The sequence below is a fragment of the Notamacropus eugenii genome, chromosome 1 (assembly GCF_028372415.1).
Source record: "Notamacropus eugenii isolate mMacEug1 chromosome 1, mMacEug1.pri_v2, whole genome shotgun sequence".
Lineage (NCBI taxonomy): Eukaryota > Metazoa > Chordata > Mammalia > Diprotodontia > Macropodidae > Notamacropus > Notamacropus eugenii.
Genome location: NC_092872.1, coordinates 450,776,167 through 450,801,410, shown reverse-complemented (window position 1 = coordinate 450,801,410; position 25,244 = coordinate 450,776,167). Strand labels below are relative to the sequence as shown.

The following is a 25,244-nucleotide window of genomic DNA, read 5'->3' as shown; positions in this document are numbered from 1 at the left end:
CAATCTCCTTGCCCTCATCCTCAGGGATTTCAGTATTCGTGATGAAGACCTAGCAACCTCCTCAACTCCATGACCTCCATTTCTGCCCTACTTCAGGAAGAACGGAACTGGCTGAACTACTTTAGAGAAATTGCAAGCATTTTCAGTGAAAGCTACTCTGTCACAAAAGCCCATCTTTTTAATACTGGTGCTACATGGTGGCAAACCAAGGAACACAACAACTTCACAAGAATCAAAACTGCAGGTGCCCAAAGGGCGATTTGTAGACGTTTGGTGGGTGTGAACAATCTACAAAACATGTCGATGATGACTTTGGGATGAGAAGTGACATAAAACACAGCATCAAGGACATTTATGACTAGAAGAAATGATGAATAGGTCATGTAATGAAAGTGAGGGATAACAGCCTGGAGAGTCTCACTGTTAACTGTGAAATACTAATAGATCCAAAGGAAGGCCTCTAGTGTGCTGGAGAGATGATCTTTCACAGAGATTTTATAGAAGGATGTGGACAAGAGTTACAATGAATGAGAATGAGAAGGTTTGGATAACTGTGATCTGTACTGGTGAAAGGAGTGCCCACGAAAATATGATCACAATTCCCTGAAATAGCTAAACAATTTGATCAGATGATCACTAAGGTTTCTTTCAGGTCTAATATTCTTTATCTTTGAAATATAACTTGTTTCCAAAGAGATCAAGATAAAAAATTGCATGCAATTATGTGTTACCAACTTGAATTTTAACAACTACATGTATGCAACTGTTCTGACTGCATAAATATGGTTAAAATTCAAGTAAGTGACAGATAACTACCTGCATACTTTATAAATAATGGGGACTAATTTTCATGTGTGTCTTGGGAGGGGGATCCAGCTACATCTCGTAGTCATATTCATTTCATTTATCAACTTCCTGTTCCTTAGGAATCTAATCATATCTAAGCTGATTCACTGTGATTATTCAATAAGTCTTTTCCATTGACGAACTGACATCATTTTCTGATGGGTAGCTTCATCAGAGACAATTTTACTCTAATAAGCTGCCAGTTTCACTGACATACACTAAGAACAATGCCATTTTCTCTCTGGCTGTCATCTGCACCTCCCTCCTACCATGGAAACTTGTTGGAAAGGTGAGTTTTTACCTTATCTTGCTGGAACCCAGGAGCTCTGTGACATTGGCCTCTCCAACTCTGATAAGTGATCCTTTGCCTTATTTGTCCAGGGCCCAGACCCCCACACCATGCTGATGCTTGCCTACCACCAATGCCGCCCACTTCCACCATCCCTTTTCTTGTTGCTTTTCTCCACTAGAATCTAAACTTCTTAAGGGCAGGGCTGGACAGGCTTGCTTATATTTGTACTCCCAGTTCTTAGCACCATGCCTTGCAGACAGTAACAGTAAATCCTCTCATGTTCTCTTCTTCTTCTCCCTGTGTCTCATACAACAATCAATCCCCTAGAGCCCATGAGGTCTGGTTCTCAGTGTTCTCATCTGCAAAATCAATGGAATGGCCTCAGAGATTATTTCCAATTCTAAGACTATGCTTCTTCATTTCTAGACTGTGTGAGATAGCTACCAGCTGTACCAGCCTCACAAAGATTAGAAACAGTAGTCCACAACTGAATTCCAGTTCTAGGCAACACTGTCTCATAAGAGGGGTCAAAGGTCTTTGCACAAAGGTGCTGAAGTCCCTATCTGAGCCATTCTGACTTAATCTGATTCTAATAGCATGAGTTTTGTTTGTGTGTTTTGCACATAGAGGCATTCAATAAATACTTATTGCATAAACATAAGAAGTCAAACTTTGAAAAATACCATAAAACTGAGGATGGAACTTAGACTTCAACCATTTTTTGGTACTTACTGTTTTTCGCCAGAGAATTGCCCGGTATTGAGGGACACGTTGATTGTTCTGGTCAGAAAGTGCTACAGACAGAAAGAAAGGGCTCTTCTCTATATCAGTGCCAACGTAATTCTGATGAACTGGAAAAGAAATGTATTAGGAATTGCAGAATTACAATTTGCTCTTTCATTCCTCTTTCTTATTCCAGCATCCTGCAAATCAAGACTTACCCCCAAACCAATCTGCTCTCTTCATACCTGAATGCTGTCAAACATCAGGAGAAGGCAAGTTTTGTGCTAACTTCTTTTACCACAAGTTTTCTATCTTTTTTCCCCAACTTTGAATTATCCTTTATCTGGCAAGAAAATTAATTGAAATCACAATTTTTTTAAATCTAAAAGGGATTAGGTCACTTATAAATGAAGAAATGAGACGAAGAGAGGTTACGGTTACAAATCTGGTTGGTGGCAGAGTTGGGCTCAGAGGTCAGGCCTTGGGCTAGCCATCCTTTGCTTACCCCACTGTAGCACCCTCCCTGCCTCTTTCATTTTTAATCTATCCATTATTCTAATCTCTTTACTACTCCATTGCATTTTTAATTATTTTGTTTCTACTGGTCCGATTTTCTCACAAATTAAAAATATTCAACTTTCTCTGTAGAAAGTTGAGCAACTATGAGTGTCCTCCAAACCTTGATGACACCTTCAATACATTCTTTGCAGGCAGGTATCAGATTTGCAGTATATCCTCTTCTCCTGATATTTAATCTTTCATGTATCTTTAGTTCTTCAATAGACCTGGGATCTCTTCATGGAGCATGGAAAGCCTGACCCATTCAGGCCTTCTCATTCTGTGTAATTCTTATTCAAATCTTGCCATAAAACAATTTCAATTCAAGAAATGTTTATTAAGCATAAATAAGGTTCAAGGCACAAAGCCAAATACAACATAAACTTTTCTCTCTAGGAACTTATAATTCAATCAACCAGGAAAGGCACAAATAACTGGCATGACACAAAGCAGTGAGATAAGGGCAAAGCAGAGATTCAGGTTTGAGAAATGAAGTGGGGGGAGATAACTTCTATTTTGTAGAGACAGGGGTGTCAGGGAAGGCTTCATGGAGGAGGAGGCATCCAAGTCACTGTTTAAAGGCAGGGAGAGACTTCCAACAGTTGGAAATGGGGTGGGTGGGTAGGAAGGAAGCAGAGGGGATAGTGTAAGTGCAGGCAGAGATATGAGAGAGCAGGACAAGAAAAGGGGGATGGAATGTAGTCCATTGTGGCAGGAACACAGAATGGAAGTTCTGTGTGAAGGCTGGACTGGTAGAAAGCCTGGAGCCATACTATGTTTTGACCACCAGAGAATAGATTTTTCTACTGTATTTGATAGCCAATGGGGAGTTAGTGACTCATAGAGTCTGGTTCTGTGTTTGCAATCTGTTCTCTGGCAGGAAGTTAAGTCATTTCTTAAATTGTTGATTTCTTCAGAGTATTAAGAGAATATGTAACCAGCTACTACTTTATGCCCAAAACAGCACCCTGGGGACATGAAAGAATTAAAGGAACATCCCTAAGCAGCCAGCTATATCCTCTCCCTTTTTCTGGTCTTCTAATCTTTCTGGCCTTCTGATGATTTTTCCTTTCCTACTCTCTCTCTCATTAATCTCAGCCCCCCACATAGGCTCTTCCTCTGCATTCACACATGCCCCTCACTAGTGCCAGCTTCTGCTTCACATGACCTCCTTCACCCATTCCCATCTACAATCTTGTTGAGCATTCTGTTTACTATTTATCAAGGAGATACAATGCACAAAGCACATACAGAATATGCTACACTACATGTGGTACTCAATTCTGTGGATTCTTTAAGTCTTTTTCCAACACAGTGAATTTCCAACCTGCCTTTCCAAGTACTCAATCTACCTTTTACCCCTTCATTTCTAGTGCAAAAATAACTGGTTAAGATTCACATAAATGGTCTTTTCCTCTCTGCAATTCTGAAATGAACCTTTAATTGTAAAAAGTCATCTTTACACTTGAAGACAGTGTTCTAAATTAAGTTTCAAATGCACCAAACTGATCAAGTGAATTTAATCTCTGCATACACTACAGATTTACATAAATTATAACATCAAAGCCTTTTTTTTGTCTTGAGTCAGCTCAAATGTCCGTTTTTCTAAAGAAATATCCTTACCTTGTCCTAAGAAATACTTGAAATACCATCTGGTATGATACTCTGGGTTTTCCAGGTGCACATCTGTTCTTCGCCAGATACCTGGCAAGTCAGGAGCATTCTGAAATGGAGCAAAATGATGCCATTAGAAGCTTATTCAGAATGAGTAAATACAACCTGTAGTAGACAAGAAGGGTGTATAAGTGGAAACAACAAACAGAGAAATGATAGGAAAATATTTTTCAAATGCAGGATACAAAATTGTGAGTACACATTCCAGCATAAACTGACAGTGACCTGAGAGGAGCTGCAGTGTGGTCAAAAGGGCTGGGTTTGGAGTCAGGAGACCTGGGGCCAAATTCCTGCCCTTAAACACCATGTGACCATGGGTAAGTCTCTTAGCCTATTTGAACCTCAGTTCTCTAACCTGTGAAATGGGAATAATAAATAATACTTGGACTATATACCTCAGTGGGTTGTTCTGAGAAAAGAGCTTTGTAAGCCTTAAACTACAGTGTCAATGTGTGTCCTAAATATCTGGCTCTAGTCTCTCACTAGAGAAGCGTAGGGTTCGGCTTCAGGGGAGAAACTCAGCTATTACCAACTCTGTCTCTGACATCATTGGTCTCTCTGGCCCGCTGCTTCTACCCTACGACCTTCAAATCCCCCACTGCTTTATATTATCCCTGGAAATTCTCAATAAGCATTTACTGAGCATCTATTGTGCACTCACAGGCACATTCATAGACCACATGATTTAGGGCTAGGAGCTACTTTAAGTATTATGTAATTACAGGATCCCCGAATCACAGATCTGTAGCTGCAAGGTACCTCAGAAATCATCAAGTCCGTTTCTCTCATTTTACAAATTAGGAAACTGAGGCCCAAGGAGGTAAGCGTAATTGCCCAAGGTCACAGAAGTCAGAATGACCAAAGCTGCCCTGGTCAGACCACATGTGGAACATCATATTGAGTTCGGGGCACCGTGGCTCAGGAAAGATACTGACACGTTAGAGAATAATGATGATGACAACAGCATTTACGCAGTGCTTTAAGGTTTACATGTGGTCTACAAACGGCATTTCATTTTATGCTCACCATAATCCGGGGAGGTGGGTGATATCATTAGACCCGTTTTGCAGATGGGGAAACTGAGATGGGAAGCAATAAAGTGACTTGCCCAAGGTCACACAGCAAGTGTCTGAGGAAGGATTTGAACTGGGGCATTTGTGACTCCAGGCCCATAACTCTATCCATTGAGCTACTTGGCTGTTATGCAAAAGGAAGATAACCATTATGCTGAAGGACCTCATGTCCATACTATCTGTGGATCAGATGAAGGAACTGCAGATGTTTATTTTGTGGAAGACCCGGGGTGACATGACAGCTGTCTTCGAGTATCCTTCTAGCTGTCACAAAGAAGAGGAATTGAGACTTTTTCTGCTAGGCCTCAGAGGGGAGAACCAGGTGCAACGAGGGGAGATTGTAAAGAGACAAACTTAGGATGGATGTCAGGAAAAAGTTCCCAAATAATTAGAGCTTTCCAAAAAGGGAATGGGCTGCCTGGGAGGTACTGAGCTCTCCCTTGCTGGAGGTCTACAAGCAAAGGCTGGATGACCTGTGGTCTGAGAGATTATAGTCTGGATTCTTTGTTATATAAGGGTTGATTTAAAGGAAGGCTGAGATCTCCTTTTCTTGGGGCAGCTGAGTGACACAGTGGATACAGCGCCACACCTGGAACCAGGAAAAACTGAGTTCAGATCTGGTCTCGGATACTTACTAGCTGTGTGACTCTGGAAAAGTCACTTCACTCTGCTTGCCTCAGTTTTCTTATCTGTAAAATGAGCTGGAGAAGGAAATGGCAAACCACGCCAGTATCTGTCCAAGAAAACCCCAAATGGGATGAGGCATCCAACACTACTAAAACAATTGAACAACAACAAAGAAGGTACTTAATAGGGGAGTGACATGATCAGATCTGTGCTTTGGGAAAACCATTTTGCAGTGGGAAGATACCTGAAACAGAAAGACCAATTAGTATACGACTGCAATGGCCCCTGTGAGGGCCTGAATGAAGGTGGCAGCTGTATATTACAGTGAGAAGGAGCTGGGCATCAGAGATGTTGTGGAGGCAGGAATGACAAGATGAATATTACATCACAGAGCCCTTAAATACCAGAGCCAGGATTTGGGTCTCAGGTATCCTGGTTAATAAGGTCCAGGGCTCTATGTAGCACATCAAGATTTGAGGGAATCTAGGGGATGCTAAAATAGAGCAGACTGAAGGGACAACAGGAGCTGATGGGATCAAGACCTGATTTCTGGTTGGCAGGACAGATGCCAGGAAATGGAGGTGTTTCAAAACTAGAGAAATGATATAACATCCTTATATAAGATATCATATACAGTAATATTATATAATATATAATGTATGTAAAATATAGTCAGAGAGAGAGTAACATACAAATGAGTTTCCCTATTAACCTCTTTCTTACTCTTTCTAAGCTAACATGGGGAAAAAAAATTAAGCATATTCTTCTTGGGTTCAGAAAATAGAACTAGGATCAATTGCTACAACCTCCACTGAGGCAGATTTCAGTTAAATGTAATGAAGATTAATTAGAGCAGTTCAGAAGCAGAATGGGATTAATAAATACTTGTTGGTGGATTGATAGGATTCTCTTGAGAGGTACTGAGCTCTCCTTTCCTCGAGGTCTTCAAGAAGCAGCTTGATGACCTTGTTAGGAGCATTACTGAGAGGATTCTTGTTCAAAAGACTAAATGAGCTCTGAGATTCCTTCCACCTTATCCACTGTCTTAAGAACTGAGAAAGAAAACAGTTCTGCTCCAGATGGGGTATAGTGGAAAGTACAATTCACTTAAATCTTTGCTCATTTAGGAGTTAAAAAACTCCTGGGTTTTAATCCTGGCTCTGCCATCAAGTAGCTGTGAGACCGTGTACAGGTCACTTAACATCTCCTGGGTCTCAGTTTCTTTCTCTGTTAATGAGGTAGTTGGAGTAGATTACTGCTAAAATCCTTTCCAGCTCTAAATCCCACGTGACAGACAGTAACAACTCACATTTCTGTAGTACTTCCTGATCTACAAAGGGTTTTCTTCACAGAAGCCCTCCAAAACAGGAAGTTTGGACATTGTTCCCATTTTACAGATGAGGAAACTTATGGGACTTATCCAAGGTCACATAGACAATAAATTGCAGAGCCAAGACTCATACTCAGTCTTCTTTAAGACGACTGTTCTTTCCACTCCAGAATGTATCTTTGTTTCACATACTAATGTCCATATGTCTTACTTACAGAAAACCTCCCCAAGGCTCTCTCAAAGTCTGTTCATTTCCATTTTCGTCACAGTTCTAACAAATTTGGCTAACTGGTTTTTCAGGGTACCCCAGATTAGAAGTAACCACTTAGAGCAAGGATGAAGCCACTAGCAACAGGCACTCATGGTGCCTGTGTAAGGGTCAGCTGCCAGCCTCATTGTGAGTAAAGAAACAAAAAAAAAAATTCTAAAAGGCAAACAAGTCAAAACCACAGCAGTCCAAGGCCCTTCAGTTTAGGATCAAAAAGCCCTGCAGAGCTCAACAACATGAACCTCAGGGCAGGCAAGGAAGAAAAACTGAAGTTTAGAATGATAAACTTGAATCATCAAGGAAGAATTTATGCCCAAGAGACATTCTGTGTTTAAAAAGAAAGGGATGTGTGCAAGGCATTTTAGAAAGATTTCCATCTAAAACAGTGAAAATAAAAGCAGCTTTGTTTAAAGCAGGGGTTCTTAACCTGGGGCAGGCATCCATGGATCAATTGTGGGGGATCTGTTAACTTGAATATAAAAAAAAAAAAGAAGCATCTTTATTTTCACTAACTTCTAACCTAAAATGAGCATTTCCTTCAATTAAATTTCCTTTCATTTATTCTGGAAAGGGGCCCATAGGTTTTATCAGACTGCAAAAGAATAAGTTTCAATTACCTGGAAATCTTACTTATATTGAACACTTTCCATGGAAAATGCTGAAGACAAGTTAAAAGTTATTGGGGCAACTGGTGCGGTGAAAGATTCAAATTCTAGCTCTGTCACATACTAGCTGTGTGACCTCGGGCAGATCACTTAAACCACCCTGAGCTTCAGTTTCTTCATCTGCCAAATGAAGACGATAATCCTCGTCCTGCTCACTTCATAGGATCAAGCCAGGAAGCATTACTAAGTGACAGGCACAGTGCTCTGTGCTAAGCACTGGGGAGATCAGATGAGATAGCTTAGGTAAAGTGCTTTGGAAACCATAAAATACTGTGTAAATGTCAGTTATTTTTATTGTTACCAACAACGTTGTTTTAATAAAGGCTATAACATACTATGTTTGCGGGTATATGTATCTCAGTGCTTTTTTTTCCTTATCCTTTCTGGGCTTGTTGAAGCACATATCAGAACAAGAGCAGCCAATCTGCTTGATAGTAGAAGGTAGAATTTGCCACTGTCAGTGACAAAGGTGTGTTTTACACACAGACGCAGATACAGATACACACACAGATATGCAAATACACACAGACACAAACACATACAGACACACAGGCACATACAGATACAGATACAGACACACAGGCACATACAGATACAGACACACACACACACACACACACACACACACACACACACACACACACAGAGCTTTGTAAAGGTGGGAAACAAAGAAAGAAGTTCTGTTTCCACAGGGTTAAAACTCCCAGCTTTAAGTGATAGCAGTTAATCAGAGTTGTGACCTAATGTGGTCAGGTGAAAGGTCAGAAACTTGTGTGCAGGCTTGATGAGCTATTTGAGGGAAAGCCTATCAGAGAGGAGAACATGAAGTCACATGGCCAGTAGATGGTGTGGCAGGAAGTTCAAACTTGGAACAGTCAGTATAAAGGGCTTGCATCGGTCTTACCAAATTGTAGTCTTCCTGTAGCTTTACATGGGAGTTATGCGTTCATTTGGGGGAATAAATGTAAAAATTAATAAAAGCTTCCTGATTTCACAAGTATTGTTCTTTGTTTAAGGTGAGCATGGTTCTTCCAGTACACATCTCCTCTGTTGTTGGCAGAACATCCTCCTGTGTCTCTGTTAGAATATTTCAGATATTCACTTTTACACCACTCATGTGGCATAGGAAAACTGCCGATACACTAAGGATGGCTTATGATATCAGTACAATTCATTATAACCTTTGTCTTAATGTCTAACTAATAAATCCCACCTGGGGTGTAGCTTGCCAACCACTGCCTTATCTTCCATAGTCTTCCTTCTTGATCTCTGCATGGTATCTGATACTGTTGGCCACTCTCTCCCCCTGGATAATCTCTCTACTCTCTGGGGTTTTGTGACATCGTCTTCTCCTGATTCTCCTCCTGTCTGACCTCTTCTTCTCAGTTTCCTCTGCTGGCTCATTATTCATGTCTCCCACGCTCTGTCCTGTGTCTTCCTGTCTTTTCTCTCTATATTCTCACTTGGTGCCATATTCATTTCCTATTGGTTTACTTAATACCTCCACCCAGATGACTCCCTGATCTACATATTGAACCCTGGTCTCTCTTCGGAGCCCCAGTTCTGAATCACCAGTGACCTACTAGACATTTTAAACTGGCATTTTGAACTCAATGTGTCTAAAGCATTATCATTTTCCATACCTCTTCCCTCACCATATTCTTTTCTTCCAAATGTCCTATTACTATTAAGGATACCACCATTCTTCTAGTCACCTAGCCTTGCAATCTCACTGTGACCATTTACACCTCACCTCATATATCCCATAAGCTGCCAAATCTTGTTTCTACCTCCATAACAACTTGCAATATGTCCCCTTCTCTCTACTCACACAGCCACCACCTTAGTTCATCACCTCTCATCTGAACAACAGTCTCCTAACTGGTTTCCCTGCCTCAAGGCTTTTGACTTTCCAATCCATCCTCCATATACATAGTTCCTACAGTTATTCCACTTCCCCCCTCCTTCCCCCCTCCAACCCATTTAAGTCCAGTGGCTTCTTCTTATCCTTAGGATCAAATAAAAACTCCGCTATTTGGCATTTAAAGCTTTTTACTACCTGGCCCAAGGGGTTTTTTTTGGGTTGTTTTTTTTTTGAGAGGCAATCTGGGTTAAGTGACTTGCCTAGAGTCAAAGGCTAGTAAGTGTCAAATGTTTGAGGCTGGATCTGACTCCTGGGCTCTATCCACTGGGCCATCTAACTGCCTCCCTACCCCCTCCTCCTCCCTGCAACTGACCTTTTTACACCTCATATGTTTCTCATACCATGTCCTTTGATCTAATCATTTTGGCCTTCTTATGGTTTCTCACACAGGACATGTTATTTCCCATCTCTAAGCTTTTGCGATGGCTGTTCCCCTATGCCTGGAATGCTTTACCTCTTTACTTCTTCCTTTTAGGTTTCCTTCAGGACTTACCTCCAATGGCACTTTTCTACATGGGGTCTTTCCTGGTTCCCCCTCTATCTGCCCCCCCCCCCAACTCCAAGGGCCTCCCCTTCCTACAAGATAACTTTGTATCTCTTTTGTAGATACTTATATATGGGCATGGCATCTCTCCTGTTGGAACGTAGCTCTTGTGGACTGGGACTATTCATTTTTATTTTTGTATCCCCAGTGCCTAGTACTTAATAAAACGGCTTGTGCCTTGATGAATAGTAAGCACGTGGAATGTGAGCTCCACAAATGGCTCCTCACTGTGTCACAGATGCTTAATGTGCATGGTGAAAAAAATGGGCATTGAATATATTCCCTTACCTCATCTGAAGAGCCATTTTCCACTCTGAATCTTCCAGCCCTTTGTATGGCTCCATCAGCATCGCTGGAAATAAGCTAGGAAAAACAAAAGGGTTCAAATTAGGCAGGCAGTCCCTGATTTCCAACACTTCCTTTTAGCTCAACATGTCTAAGTATCAAATTTCAAGAATGAGAGATAAAGGACAGTTTTTAAGGTGAGTTCTACCAGCTAACCAGGCAAATATCTATTTATACTTAACTTTTAAGATCCTTTAGGGAATATAGGCAAGGGCCATGATTGTAGCAATATACAAAAAAAAAAATTTTCATTTAGGTTTGCTACTAGAGGAGGGATTTACAATGGAAGTACTAAAATGAGCCATATCAAAGAGCAGAGAATGTCTGAAACAAAAATATGAAAGGCACAATGATAAAAGATCTAATTTTGAACCAAATGTAATATATTATCACTGCTCTATTTTTCTCGTAACAATATTGTTAATATAATTTTCATCTAGTAAATGCAAAGGCGTGGATGGTAAAAAAAAAAAAAAAAAAAAAAAGAAAGAAAAAAGAAACTGGTCTGCTACAAATTCAGGCTGTGAAAGGAAAGCCAAATGTCCAGGCACTGGCTGGCATGCAATCAAGACTACAGTAGTATTATTAGAAAGCCATATTGGGTTATTCAGTTTAAGATGGCTTATGAAAATTCCTTTCCAAATTAGGCAGATTGTATTTTAGCTCTAGCTACAGTCTGTAATTACACACAATCTTCAAGGCAAAAGTATGATTTAATCCTGGAAGATGGTGAGTGATGAAGGAAGATGTGGTTTGGCACATCAATATTGATCATTAGCTTTAAACTGCTGACTCAAGATTTGTCATTTTCTTCTTCCTCAGTTTTTAATGACAAGTCTAGAAATCCACATGCCTCTCCCCTCTTCTTTTTTACTTCCAATTTAGAGTCTACAATGTGCTTTATACCATACAGACTATGGTTCGTTTTCATAGATTTGTCTAATTAGCTGGCATATACCAAAAATAACTTTCAATTCACTTTAATTCAAGGCTTGCACATTAAAGGTACATAGCTTCTTATACCAAGTATAACAATTTTTACATGATTGTGAAAAGCTATGACAAACCCCTAAATAGACTGGAAACCCAGAAGAGAAAAATCTTGAAAATTATTTTCCAAAAATATTTTTTAAAAAAAGGTATTTTAAAGTTTTAATTGTTGAATTCAATGTTTAAACTAAAGTAAGGAATCTACTTATATATTGCTTTACTCTTTAAAAAAAGTTTCTAAAGAACTATGCCACAGGAAACTGTGATTTCATTGGTATAGAGAACTCCTAATAAGGAAATCCTCTACCATTGTTCATCATTACCTTCCCTTCAACTCGTAGTCTTCAAGTTGCCTAGAGCAGGGGGTGGTTAAGTGACTTGCCTAGAGTCACAGAGCCATATGGGTTAGGGATAGGACTTAAACTCAGGTTGTCCTGGCTCCTAGCCCAGCTCTCTATTCACTCACAAAATCACATTGCCTCTCAATTGCTTTAACTACCACCTTAATGGATTGGACCCAGATGGCTCAGGGGAAGAAGGTGAGGTTGGTGACCTTGCCAAAGTCAGCTGCAAGTCATGTCATCATCTTGATGTCATGGTCCTCTTGGAGAACGAAGGACAAACACAAGTTATGGATGACTCTCAAATCCACACTGTTGGTGTGCTTGCCTCAGTTTCTTTAATTTCATATTGTTTCCCAAGCAACTCAAACTCAAAATGTCTTAAAAAAAACCCTCATCAACTTTTCTCTACAACTACAATCTTTTTCATCTTGCTTATTTCTATAAATGGTGCGACTCACTTAGGTTTTACACTTGGTCATACTTGATTCTCTCCCTTCCCCCATCTCCCACCCTGACTTTGTCCTAAATTCTGTTGAATCTTCCTTCATAACAACTCTGGAATTTCTTTTTCTTTCTACTCACCCTGCCACAACCAAGACCCTCATCTCCTCATCACCCGACTACTAGAACATCCTTCTAGTTGGTGTTCCCTCCTCTAATCTATCATAAACACTGTTTGTCAGATTAATTACCCTAAAGCATTATCACTTTGTATTTGTCAAATTCTTCTTCAAAACCCTTCAAAGACCATCTACTGCTTAACAAATTTGGTCCAAACTCCTGAACATTCACAGTCCCTCACAGTTCAGCTTTATTTACATCTACAAATAGTTACTTCTCTAACTAGGTTAGTCTAACTAACTAGTCTAAGTGTAACTAACTAGTTTACTTATTGTCACCTAAACATGCCACGCACACGGCTGACTCCACATCTTTGTGACAACTCTCTTACCTAGAACAGCCTCTTCCTTCATTTCCCCCTGCCTATATCCTATCTACGCTTTAAGACCTAGTTCAAGTCTTAGTATCTCTGTGAAACTTTCCCTGGCCTCCGAGCCTTCAAACAACTCTGTTCTTTTCCATTCTTACAGAATTTATTGCCAAATGAAGTGATATGGACAATCGAAGCTATTTTATCTTGTTATTTGTCTATTTATGTATGTATTAGATCATCTCCCTGAGTAGCCAAAGCTTCTTAGGGGTGAATACCATTATTTCATATGCCTTTTATTTCCCTCCCTGCCTAGCACAATGCCTTGAATAAAAGAACTGTTAGTTCATAATGATATGAAACAAAAGAAGCCCCAGAACTATAAACGTACCCTGGGCAGAGCTTACTGTGCTGTCTCTGGTTGCTGACTTCAACTCAAAGCTGAGGTATTTGGGGGGAGTGAGAAAGAAGCATTTTACTATAATAAAAGGCTAGGATAAAACCAGGGTTGGATTAAACAGCGGAAAGTAATAGTTAAATATTCGTGAGAAAACTGCCAAACTCTACCTAAGTGTTTGTTGAACATTTCCTCTAATTATAGGAATTTAGTGCTGGAAGGAAATTTAGAATTAATCTAATCCAGATGAGGAAACTGATGTTCAGAAAAGTGAAGGGACTTGCGACAGATCAGAGGGGATATACGTGGTAGATCCAAGATTCAAATTCAAGTCTTAACTTCAGCTCTATTCTTTTTTTTTTCTCACTATACCATGTTGCCTTATCATGTCATATTATTCTGGAATATTCTTCCAAAGAGGAGAAGGAAACAAGCATTTATTAAGCACCTACTACATGCCAGGAACTTTACAAACACTATCTCATTTGATCCCCACAACAGCCCTGGGAGATAGGTGCTGTTATGATCCTAATTCCACAGGTGAGGAAGGTAAGGCAAAAAGAGGTTGTGACTTGCATAGGGCTTTAAAATGTTGCTATGCCTAGCTCTATTTGAATAAAGAGGTTAGTTTTCAAAGGAACACATGATCTAGATGTAGAAGTAACTTTAGTGATATAATTTCATTTTTTTAAGGACAATGAAAGGAAAATGGTCTTATCTAGATTTCTGACAAAAGCATGTACTTTATCATTCAGACTAAAACCACTGCTCATCTGATGAGGGTAATACCCTAATTTGAGGGAAAATACCAGAAAGGAACTAAATAGCTTCCATAAGTACTGAGTTGCCAAATCTAAAAAAAAAAAATATAAATTACCAAAGCAAAAAGTCATATTCGCCAAATCTCTTTTTACTGATCTTCATTCATTCATATCCATTAAATATTATGTATTGAACACCTATTACATGCAACAAATAGAAAATGAGAATGGGATAGGAAGATGAGAAAGACACCATCCCTGACCTCCAGAAACTTTAAAATCCAGTAGACAGCATGAGGCAAGTACACAAATAAATGCCAGCTTCAAAACAAACCTAAAAAACAAATTCTCTTGAAGGTATGCACCTGGAAGACAAAGACAGACCTATGCTCTTCTAGTATAACTTCAGGAAAACACAGGAGCAGCTAAGTAGTGCAGTGGATAGAGCACCAGTGCAGGAGTCAGGAGGACCTGAGTTCAAATGTCACCTCAGACACTTGACACTCACTAGCTGTGTGACCTTAGGCAAGTCACTTAACCCCAATTGCCTCATCCTGGGTCATCTCCAGTCATCCTGATGAATACCTGGTCACTGGATTCAGATGACTCTGGAGGAGAAGTGAGGCTGGTGACCTGCACAGCCCTCTCTCACTCAAAACAAAGTCAAGTGCAAGTCATGTCATTATTTCTCTGATGCATGGTCTTCTTCGGCAATGAAGAACAAACACACAGGAAAACACAAACTATGTTAGATAAATTAAATAAACTAAACAGATTTGCCATACACTCAATGCTTATCACAAACATGTTGCTGCTGTGCTTATAATATTCAAATGTTCATTTTGGTCCACAAGAAACACCTACCCAGGCATATGCCCTTGCCCCAAACACCAATGCTGATTGACTGGGGTCTATTCACAGAGTCTGTTCATACAGCTGTGCAGCAATGCCCTAAAAAAGGATATTCCACAGACTTGGCAAGAACTATGTTAACAAATGAGTGATGTGCCAGTGCAGTGTTTGAGAGAATCAACTGGGCATTAGCCTGGTCTCCAGGAAGATTCTAAGAACTTAGCTCCACACTGGTGCAGAGCTATTTGGCCAAAAGATCACTGGCCTGTGTGGCACCTGGACTGTGAGGCATCTGACCATGAAACCTAAACTGATGCTGGCTACATCTCCAGAAAAAGAAAAACTAGAGTCCAGGGTAGCTGCAGAGAATTTCAGTCAGAAGGGAGCTGTAAAGTCCAACCTACACCCAAAGGAATTCCTCTATGAGGACAGAAATAGAGCTTCAACTATGAAGACCTCTAGTGAGGGGGAACTTGCCACCTCATGAGCTATCCCATTTCACTTTTGGATAGCTCTGACAAGAAGGTTTTTTTTCCCCTTATATCTCATATAACATATTATATATGTTTCTCTGTAGATTCCACTCATTGATCCCGATTTTGTCCTCTCCCAGTTGAAGATGACCAAAGGAACTAAATCAAGTTAACAAACATTTATTAAGCACCTATTATGTGTAACACTCTATGTAATATGTTAGAACAAGTCACATATCCTTTCAATACCAAGTAAGTGAGCCTATGGTCTATGGAATTTCAATACCATGTGAATGGAAGGCCTATTATATTACTACAGCTCATTCCTGGTGTATGGATAACTTTCCAATGACAAAATAACTTTTCCAAATACAGTGTGTATTTCTGTGTATTTGGGGTGAGAAGCAGGTTTTAAATTCCATCAGTATAAGCTACTCTTAGTATGGAAAGGTGATCAGCAGCTCATCTAAAACTTATATTCTTAGACTGGTATACTGGAAATTTGAGTGACTGGCCCATGGTTGATATTTTGCTTTCACATCACTACTTTTCCCCATGTCTCTCTCTCTCTCTCTCTCTCTCTCTCTCTCTCTCTCTCTCTCTCTCTCTCTCTCTCTCTCTCTCTCTCTCTCTCTCCTAGAGAGTAAAGAATAAACAATGAATTTTTAAAAGAAGAGAAAAAAACAATTCAGCAAAATTAACCAACATATCAAAGAAGTCTAACATTAAATGTAGTGCTCCACGCTCAAAGCCCCCCATCTTTATAATGATTGTTTCCTAATTATTTGCATTAAAGCATTTGGCTAAAGCAAGATCATCTTAAAGATTCTTTTCTAACACAATATCTCATATTCATATATCAAAATCATTCAAAATTCTATGAAAATGACAATACAAAGCCTTGTTTAACAACCATTTAATCATAAGCAATCAGTGAAACAAAACAGGGAGATGTATGCTCAAGAGCATGAAGATCCCATGCAGTCTAAGTTGAAGAGTGATTCCCTATAGAGACTAAAGGCTTCCAAACACTCCTCTTTGTAGGAGACATTGTGCTAGTTACATCAAGCCTTGAAACAATGAAGAGTCTCCTGGAAGAGATCTATAACTACTCAAAAGAGTTTGTGCTGATTATCCATGCAAGAAAAGGCAAGTGAATGAAGAATGTCTATCATCCATTTTACATAAAATATCATTGTGACTAATTAAAGCCTAATAATCAAGATGAATTAGAGATACTAATACAAGAAGGCAAAGTTGACCTCATGGATATCACTGAAACATGATGAGATGAGATCCACAAATAAAATATGACTCGGAAAGGTTATACTTTACGTAAAAGAAATGATAGGTAAGGGGAGAGGACGTATGATAGCACTGTAATATTAAGAAGATAAAATGTTCTGGGGAAATTTAGGGACAAGAGGATGGAGATATATTTAAAAGCATTTGAGGAAAGGCCACTAAAGAATGAAACAAACAATGCTGTCATACAAATATTCTACAAATCATCAGGAGAGAATGAGGAAATAGATGAAGAGTTAGGAAACACGAAAATTTGGTATGGAAGCCTGATATAGTAGTACAGAAGTGACAGGGAACTTGAACTATCCAGACATCGGATGAAAACAGAAATCAAGATAGTTAAAAATGCATTTACGTTCTTCAAAAGGTAGAGAATTTACAAAGAGATTTTCTATTCCAGGGACTTATTCTCACCAATAGAATAATAGGGAGGGATTGATTGTTGGGATGGAAAGGATGAGAATCTCAGAGAAAGTAACCACTCTGTCTTTGAATTTGTGACAGAGAAGGGCAAGAGAAGCCAGGAATAGTCTGGTTGTATCTTAGATTTTGAGAAAGCAGATTTCAAAGGGCTCAGAGGAAAGAAAGTGACAGAGAAAGTCAGCCTAGGAAAGATGGAAAACTTTCAAGAATGAAATTCTGAAGTCACAAAGTAACAATTCCAATGAGGAAATGTAAACCATATTCTTAAAACTGTCATTAGTAACTGGTTAGTTTAAAACAAAGACTGGGGATGAGCTAATAATGATGAGGTGATTCTAAAAAATAAAACTGTGTAGGAAAAGGTAAAAAGAGCAATTATTTTATATGAATGAGGCATTGAGGAAAAACTGATATAGAGGAATCAGGTGGGGGTGGAGGGCTGGTAGTGCTGGAACCCTATTCTCATCTGATTTGGGTTAAAGATGGTACACTGACATCTAGATGTGTATAAAAGTCTTGTAAATTTATAAAGAAATAAGATGGTGAGGGAACAGGATAAGGGGGAGATTTAGAAGGGTGTGTAGATTAAAATTTAGGAGGGTGGGGGCAGAAGAAAAGGGAGAGACCCTTAGAGGACTGGGTAGAAGAAGGGAAAGGAAGTTAGGGGAGAAGATAAAGGAGAGATTCTTTAAAAGGGTGTGGAATAGGGAGGTAGTGGTTAGAAGTAAACTAGTGGAGGGATAGAGTAAAAAGAGAGGCTGAGAAGGGCAATAGTGAGGAAAAATGGGATGGAGGGAAATACACAAATAGTAATTATAACTTTGAATGAAAGAAGATGAAATCAAAGCAGTTGTAAGGAGTTATTTTGCCCAATTATATGCCAATAAATTGAACAATTTTAGTAAAACAGAAGGATATTTATAAAAAGACAAAATACCTAGATTAGCAAATAAAAAGGAACTAGAATGTCAAAACAGACCTATTTTATAAAAAGAAATTGAACAAGTCATAAATGAGCTTCGTAAGAAAAAGGCAACAGGATGAGATGGATTTACAAGTGAATTCTATCAAATATTTAAAGACCAAATATGGAATAATAGGCAAATATAAGGAGTCCTACCAAACTCCTTTTATGAAACAAATATAATACTGATATCTAAACCAGGAAAAGTAAAAACAAAGAAAGAAAATTATAGACCACCTTTATTAATGAATATGGATGCAAAAATCCTTTACTAGCTAAAAGATTACAAGGATATATTACAAAAATTATGCATTATGACCAAGAGGGATTCATACAGGAATGCAAACCTAAGGAAAACTATTAATACAATTGATTATATTAATAATAAAAGTAACAAAAATCATACGATAATATCAATAGATGCAGAAAATTAATAAGGTATCACACTCATTTCCATTAAAAACACTTGAAAGTGTAGGCATAAATGGACTTTTCCTAGAATTGATAAGAATCATTTACCTAAAAGCATTAGCAAGCATTATTTGTAATGAGGATAAGTTAGAAACATTCCCAGTAAGATCAGGTGTGAAACAAGGACGAGCACTGTCACCAATGTTATTCAATAATGTATTTGAAATCCTAGTAATAGCAGTAAGAGAAGAAAAAGTAATGGAATTAGAATAGAGAATGAGGTAATAAAGGTATCATTTGATGATATACTTAGAAAATCCTAAAGACTCAACTAAAAAGGTTAAATGAAATAATTAATAATTTCAGTAAAGTAGCAGTATATAAAGTAAACCCACATAAACCATCAGCATTCCTATATATCACCAACAGGATCCCACAGGAAGAGATAGTTAGAGATAATCCATTTAAAATACTAGACAATATAAAATACCTGGGAATATACCTACCAAAACAAACCCAGGGTCTATATGAATAAAACCATGAAAAACTTTGGTACACAAAATAAAATTTAAGTAAATGGAGAAATATTCATTGTTCATGGGTAGGCAAGGCCAATATAATAAAAATGGACAATTTAATCAAAATCAATCTATATATTCAATGCCATCCCAATTAAATTACCAAAATTTATCTTACAGAGCTAGAAAAAATAATAGCAAAATTCATTTGAAAGAACAAAAGGTCAAGAATATCAAAGGAATTAATGGAGGAAAAAAAGGAAGGAGGTTTAGCAGTACCAGATCTTAAACTATATAATAAGGAAGTAATTATCAAAACTACCTGGTACTGGCTAAGAAATAGAAAGGTAGATCAGTGGAAGAGAGCTGACAAGCAATCTATAGCAGCAAATGAATATAGTAACCCAGTGTTTGACAAGTGTAAAGACTTAAGTTTTGAGGCTAAGAATTCATTATTTGTGGGGAAAGCTGGAAAGCAGTCTAGGAGAAACTGGGCATAGACCAATATCTTATACCATTTATCAACATAAGGTCAACATGAATACATGACCAAGATATAAAGGGAGATATTACAAGAAAATCTGAAAAACATGGAACATATTACCCATCAGTCTTATGTACAGGTGAAAAATTTATGAACAAACAAGAGAGAGAGAATGTTGTAAGATGTAAAATGGATAATTTTGATTACATTAAATTAAAAAGATTTTGTACAAATAAAATAAGTGTAGCCAAGATCAGAAGGAAAGCAGAAAACTGGGGGAAAAATTTATATACAGTTCCTCAGGTAAAGGTCTCATATCTCAAATATAAAAAGAACTTTGTCAAATCTATAGGAAAGTGAGTCATTCCCCAATTGATAAATGGTCAAAGGATATGAACAGGCAGTTTTCCAATGAAGAAACTGAAACAATTTAGAGTCATATGGAAAAATGCTCTAAATCATTATTGATTAGAGAAATTCAAATCAAAACAGACTTGAGATATCATTTCATACCTATCAGATCGGTTAAAATGATAGAAGGGGAAAGTGACAAATGTTGGAGGGTATGTGGAAAAACTAGGACCTTAATTCATTGTTGGTGGAATTGTGAACTAATCCAACCATTTTAGAGAGAGATTTGAAATTATGGCCCCCAAATTATTAAACTGCCGATACCTTTTGACCCAACAATACCACTATTAGTTCTGTTTCCCAAGATGATGAGGGAAAATGGAAAAGAACCTACATATTCTAAAATATTTATAGCAGCTCTCTTTGTGGTGGCAAAGAAATAGAAATTGGGGAACAGCTAAGCAAATTGTAGTATATGTTCATGATGGAATATTACTCAGCCATAAGAAATGATGAGCTCAATGACTTTAGAAAAGCATGGAGAGATCTCCACAAAATAATGAAGAGCTAAATAAGCAGAACCAAGACAACACTGTATACATAATAGCAGTACTGTTTTAAGAACAACTTTGAGTAATTAAGTCATTCTGTCTATTATAAACGCCCAAATTAACCAAAAAGATTCTATGAAGATGCTGCTTGAATCCAGAACTGAAAAACGTGTGTGCATCCTTGTACACACACACACACACACACACACACACACACACACACACACACACACACACACGCACAGATTTGTGTCTAATGGTAGCCATCTCAAAATCTGGGATGGGAAGAGAAAAAAAAAAGTTACATGAAAACTTTGTTACATATTTGAAAGGAATAGCAAATTGTACATTATGGACCTGCAATTTCAAGTGCAATCTCCTATGTTTCTATCCCACTTTATTATGGAAATGCTTGTTTTATTTCTTAAGTTCCAAGTAAAAAAACTTTTTAAAAAAAGAGTAATCTGATGCACAGAGAATTCATGAACAAACTTAAGATTTTAAAGACATGTACGGAAGATAGAAGCAAGATAAGACAGCAAAAGATGAATATAAAAGCATGGCATGGTCCTGTAAGAATAGTGTCAGGAGTGTTGAAATTAAAGAAAGGAATTGAGGTTATAGGTGAAAGCTAAGAAAAACCAAAAGGGTGGATTGATTTGGTTTAAACTTACCCGGAGAAAATAACATCAAAGAATAGATAAAAACCATTGTTTGGGGTGATTGGGACAATGGTAACTCTATTTTTGTTTACTTGTTATTTATCAATTTTTATTTTCTTTGTTTTCTCTGCCAAAGAAAAGGATCTTCACATTGGAAAGGGCAGAACAAAAATGACTAACAGGGTACTGATACACAAGATAAAATAAGAGATATTAAGAGAGTACCTATCCTCCCCTTATGAGTTCCAATCACCAGCTACATCCTTTTGTACTGAAGAAGCTGGTGTAAGTGAATGCTGAGCCACTGTCAGTGATCTTTGAAAGGCTGTGAAGAACTGGAGAGGTACCAGAGACAGGAACAAAATAAATGACCCAAATTTTCAGAAAATGGAAGTGAACAGAGTTTGCAAACTATAGGCCAGGGAGCTTGATTTCAATACCTGGCAAAATTCTAGGAAGCATTATTAAAGTGATGCTTTGTGGAGCTCTAGTAAAGGGAAGTGGTAATCAAAAAAAGCCTGTATGGTTTCCCCAAAAAAGGTTAGGCCAAACTAAATATCTTTCCTTTTTTGAACATGGTTTTAAACAGGTTTACCAGATTGGCAAATCAAAGAAAAACTGTGCATATAGTTTACCTACATTTCAGCAAAGTCTCTCATGCTATTCTTGTGGAAAATATGAGCTATTTAATAGTATAATTAGGTAGATTTGGAACTGGGTTGAATAGCCAGATCCATAGCAGTCATTAATGGTTTTACAGCAACTTGAGAGAAGGTTTACAGTGGAGTGCCCCAAGACTCTGTACTTGGTTTTGGATAATTTAATGATTTTATCCACGTCTTGGATAAAGTCATTGATGGCGTATTTATCAAATTTATGGATAACCCAACGTTGGAAGGGATAGTTAACATACTAGTTGACAGAATCAGGATCCAAAAGGATCGTGGCAGGCTAAAACACTGAGCCAAATTGAATAAGATGAAATAGAGTAGGTATGATCCAATATTTCAATTAAAAAAAAATTTGTTAAGTGCCTACTGTGTCAGGCACTGTGCTAGATACTAGACATACAAAGACAAAAATGAAACAGTTCCTGTCTTTATAGACCTTACATTCTACTAGGGTGTAAACTATGTACACAGAAAAGTAAATACAAAGCATACAAATTAATTTTGGGGTTAAAGAAGTACTAACAACTAGGGGAATCAGAAAAGGCCTTTCCTAAGAGATGGTCCTAGAGGCAAGCCTTGAAGGGCCCTACAGACTCCAATCAGCAGAGGTAAGGAGGGAGAGAAGTTCAGACATCAGAGATAATCAGTGCAAAGACACACAGGTGAAAGATGGAATGTCGAGAGAGATGTGAATTGCAAGTAGGACAGTTTGGCTGAAACACTGTGTGCAAGGGAGAAGAGCGCATCATCATGTTGATGAGCTGAAAATTCAACATGAGTACAGAAAGATAGTTTGACAACAGATTGTGAGGGATTTTAAATGCCAAACAAGTAAGTATGTATTTTATCTGCAAGACAATAGGAAGCTCCTAAGCTACTGAAACTTCTTGAGTAGTCCAAGTCAGATCATACTCAGACCCACGCTTGGGCAATATCAACTTGGCTGCTGTGGGATGGATGGACAGGAGTGGGAAAAAGCTGGATACAGGGAGATCAATTAGTGGTCCAATTGATTAGTGATCAATTAGGCTTGATAAGGGCCTGGGTTAGGCTGTTGTGCGTGAAGGAATATTAAGAGATGTTATGGAGGTAGAACTGATAAGAATTTGCAAATGAATAGACATAGGGAGGGGGACGGGGGATGGTGAGTGAAAGTGAAAAGACAAGGATGACCTCTAGATTATAAAGCTGGTTGACTGGAAGAATGGTGATTACCTACACAAGTCAGGAGGAATGGTAAGTTTAAGGTGACTAAGTCAAGTCTTATGATTGGATTTAAAAAATTAATTTCATAAGTACAAGATGGAAAGGCATGATTAGATGGCAATGTATTTGAAAAAGATCTGGTGACTTAAATGGATTGCAAGTTTAATATGAGTCAACACTGATCTGAGAGCTAAGAAAATGAATGTGATCTAAGGCTGTCTTAAAAGAAGCATAGTATCCAGGAAAAAGAAGAAAATAGTGCCCCTGTACTTGGTCCTGGTCAGACCACTTTGGAGTTTTGGATGCTACCTTCTAAGGAAGGATAAACTGGAGAGTGTCCAAAAGAAGGCAATCGAGATTCTGAAAACCTTCACACCATATGAGGATCAATTAAAGGAACTGGGACAGTTCCTACTCCGAGGGGAAAGGGAATGAGGCAGTGTTCACAAAGAACAGTGGTTGTGCCTGAGTTCTATTACTTTACTGTTTATGCTTGTCCTAAATGAAAATTACTATATTGTTTTGTTAAAAAAAAAAAAAAAAAAGGCAGCCAGGTGGCACAATGGACAGAGCTCCAGGCCTGAAGTCAAGAAAAACTTCAGTTCAAATGTGACTTTAGCCATTTACTAGCTGTCTGACCCTGAGCAAGTAACTTCAATTCTGTCTGCCTTAGTTTCCTCAACTGTAAAATGAGGACAATGATAGCAAGGGATAAAAATAAACAATAATAAACAGGGACTATTTGGGACAATTCTCGAGGATTTTTTTAGGACTGTTATGAGGACAAAAATAAACACACTATTTAGTCTGAGGGAGAAAAGACTCAGTAGGGACATGATAACTTGTCTATTATTTGAAGGGCGGTCACATGAAAAAGGGGACAAGGGGGGAGGGAATAAACATTTATATGAAGACTACTATGTGCCAGGCACTGTGCTAAGCCCTTTACAAATATTCTATTATTTGATCCTCATAACCACCCTGGGAGGTAAATTCCTTTATTATCCCCATTTTACAATTGAGGAAACTGAGAAAGAGGTTAAGTGCCTTGCTCAGGGTCACACAGTTAGTGCCTGAGGCTGAATTGGAACTCAAGTCTCCCTGACTCCAGTATTCTATCCACTGCAGTGCCACCTTGCTGATTTGATCATCTTGGGTTCAAGGGGCAGAACTAGCAGCAAAGGATAGAAATTGCAAAAAGACAAGTTTAGGCTTGATGCCTGGAAAAGATTTCCTAACAATTGGAACGATTCCAAATTGGAATCTTGGGATATAGAGGGCTCCATCTCACTGGTGGTCTTCATGTAAAAGCGAGAAACCCATTCATCTCATATGTTGGAGAGGGGATTCCTTTTCCATTTCCCAGGCTGGGTTGGGGGCCCCTCTGACTCAGAATTCTGTAATTCTGTGAGTGAAGGACATCTTCCCACCCCCTATGCAGACAGTCACACACTGGAAATGTTTCAATTTGACTTTTATGAATTCTCAGTTTGCAACTGTCTCCTGAACAGTACTGCTAGTGCCTGGTCATGGAACGACATCACCAGCTACAATTCACCCCACAAAGAACTCTTTTCTCCAGTTTACTGAACAGCTACAATTGCCCCATCGTGGGACACATTCCTAAAGCATAGGTCTGATAATATTACTTGCCACTAAAAAAGCTTCAGTGGGTTTCCTATTGCTTACAGGATAAAATACAAACTCCTCTGTTTAGTATTTAAGGCACTTCACAATCTGGTTTGAGCCAACATTTCTAGGCTCTTTGCATAATAGTCCCCTTTGCATACTCTGTGTTCCTGCAAACCAACCTATTTGCTGTTCCTTGTTGATGGCATTCTACTTCTCCTGTCTCCAGGCCTTTGCCCAAGCTGTCTCTCCTACCTGAAGTGCACCCCCTTCTCATCTCTTTTTCATGAACCTCTAGCTTTCTCCAAATACTCTGTTCAAATGTCACCTTCCAAACGATGCCTTTTCTGATCCTCCCCCAGTAGCTAGTGCCTCTCTCCCAACACCTGAAATTACCTTGCTTTTGCTTTCTGTGTACATATTTATATTTATTTACATGTATGTACACACAT

The 25,244-nt window shown here is 38.6% G+C and overlaps 1 protein-coding gene across 6 annotated transcripts in view; it reads right to left on the bottom strand.

Moving 5' to 3' along the window:
• GARNL3 (GTPase activating Rap/RanGAP domain like 3) overlaps positions 1-25,244 on the bottom strand; it is a 227,061-nt gene that overhangs the window by 182,121 nt on the left and 19,696 nt on the right. For all 6 annotated transcript variants that reach the window (XR_011972116.1, XM_072631960.1, XM_072631962.1 and 3 more), the window contains 3 exons: positions 10,813-10,887; positions 4,043-4,142; positions 1,871-1,989 (listed from right to left, as the gene is read on the bottom strand). Coding sequence is in view for 5 of the 6 variants with exons in the window: in XM_072631960.1 (XP_072488061.1) it covers positions 1,871-1,989; positions 4,043-4,142; positions 10,813-10,887 (294 nt within the window). In the remaining variant the exon portion in view is untranslated. The remainder of the gene's footprint in view (positions 1-1,870; positions 1,990-4,042; positions 4,143-10,812; positions 10,888-25,244) is intronic.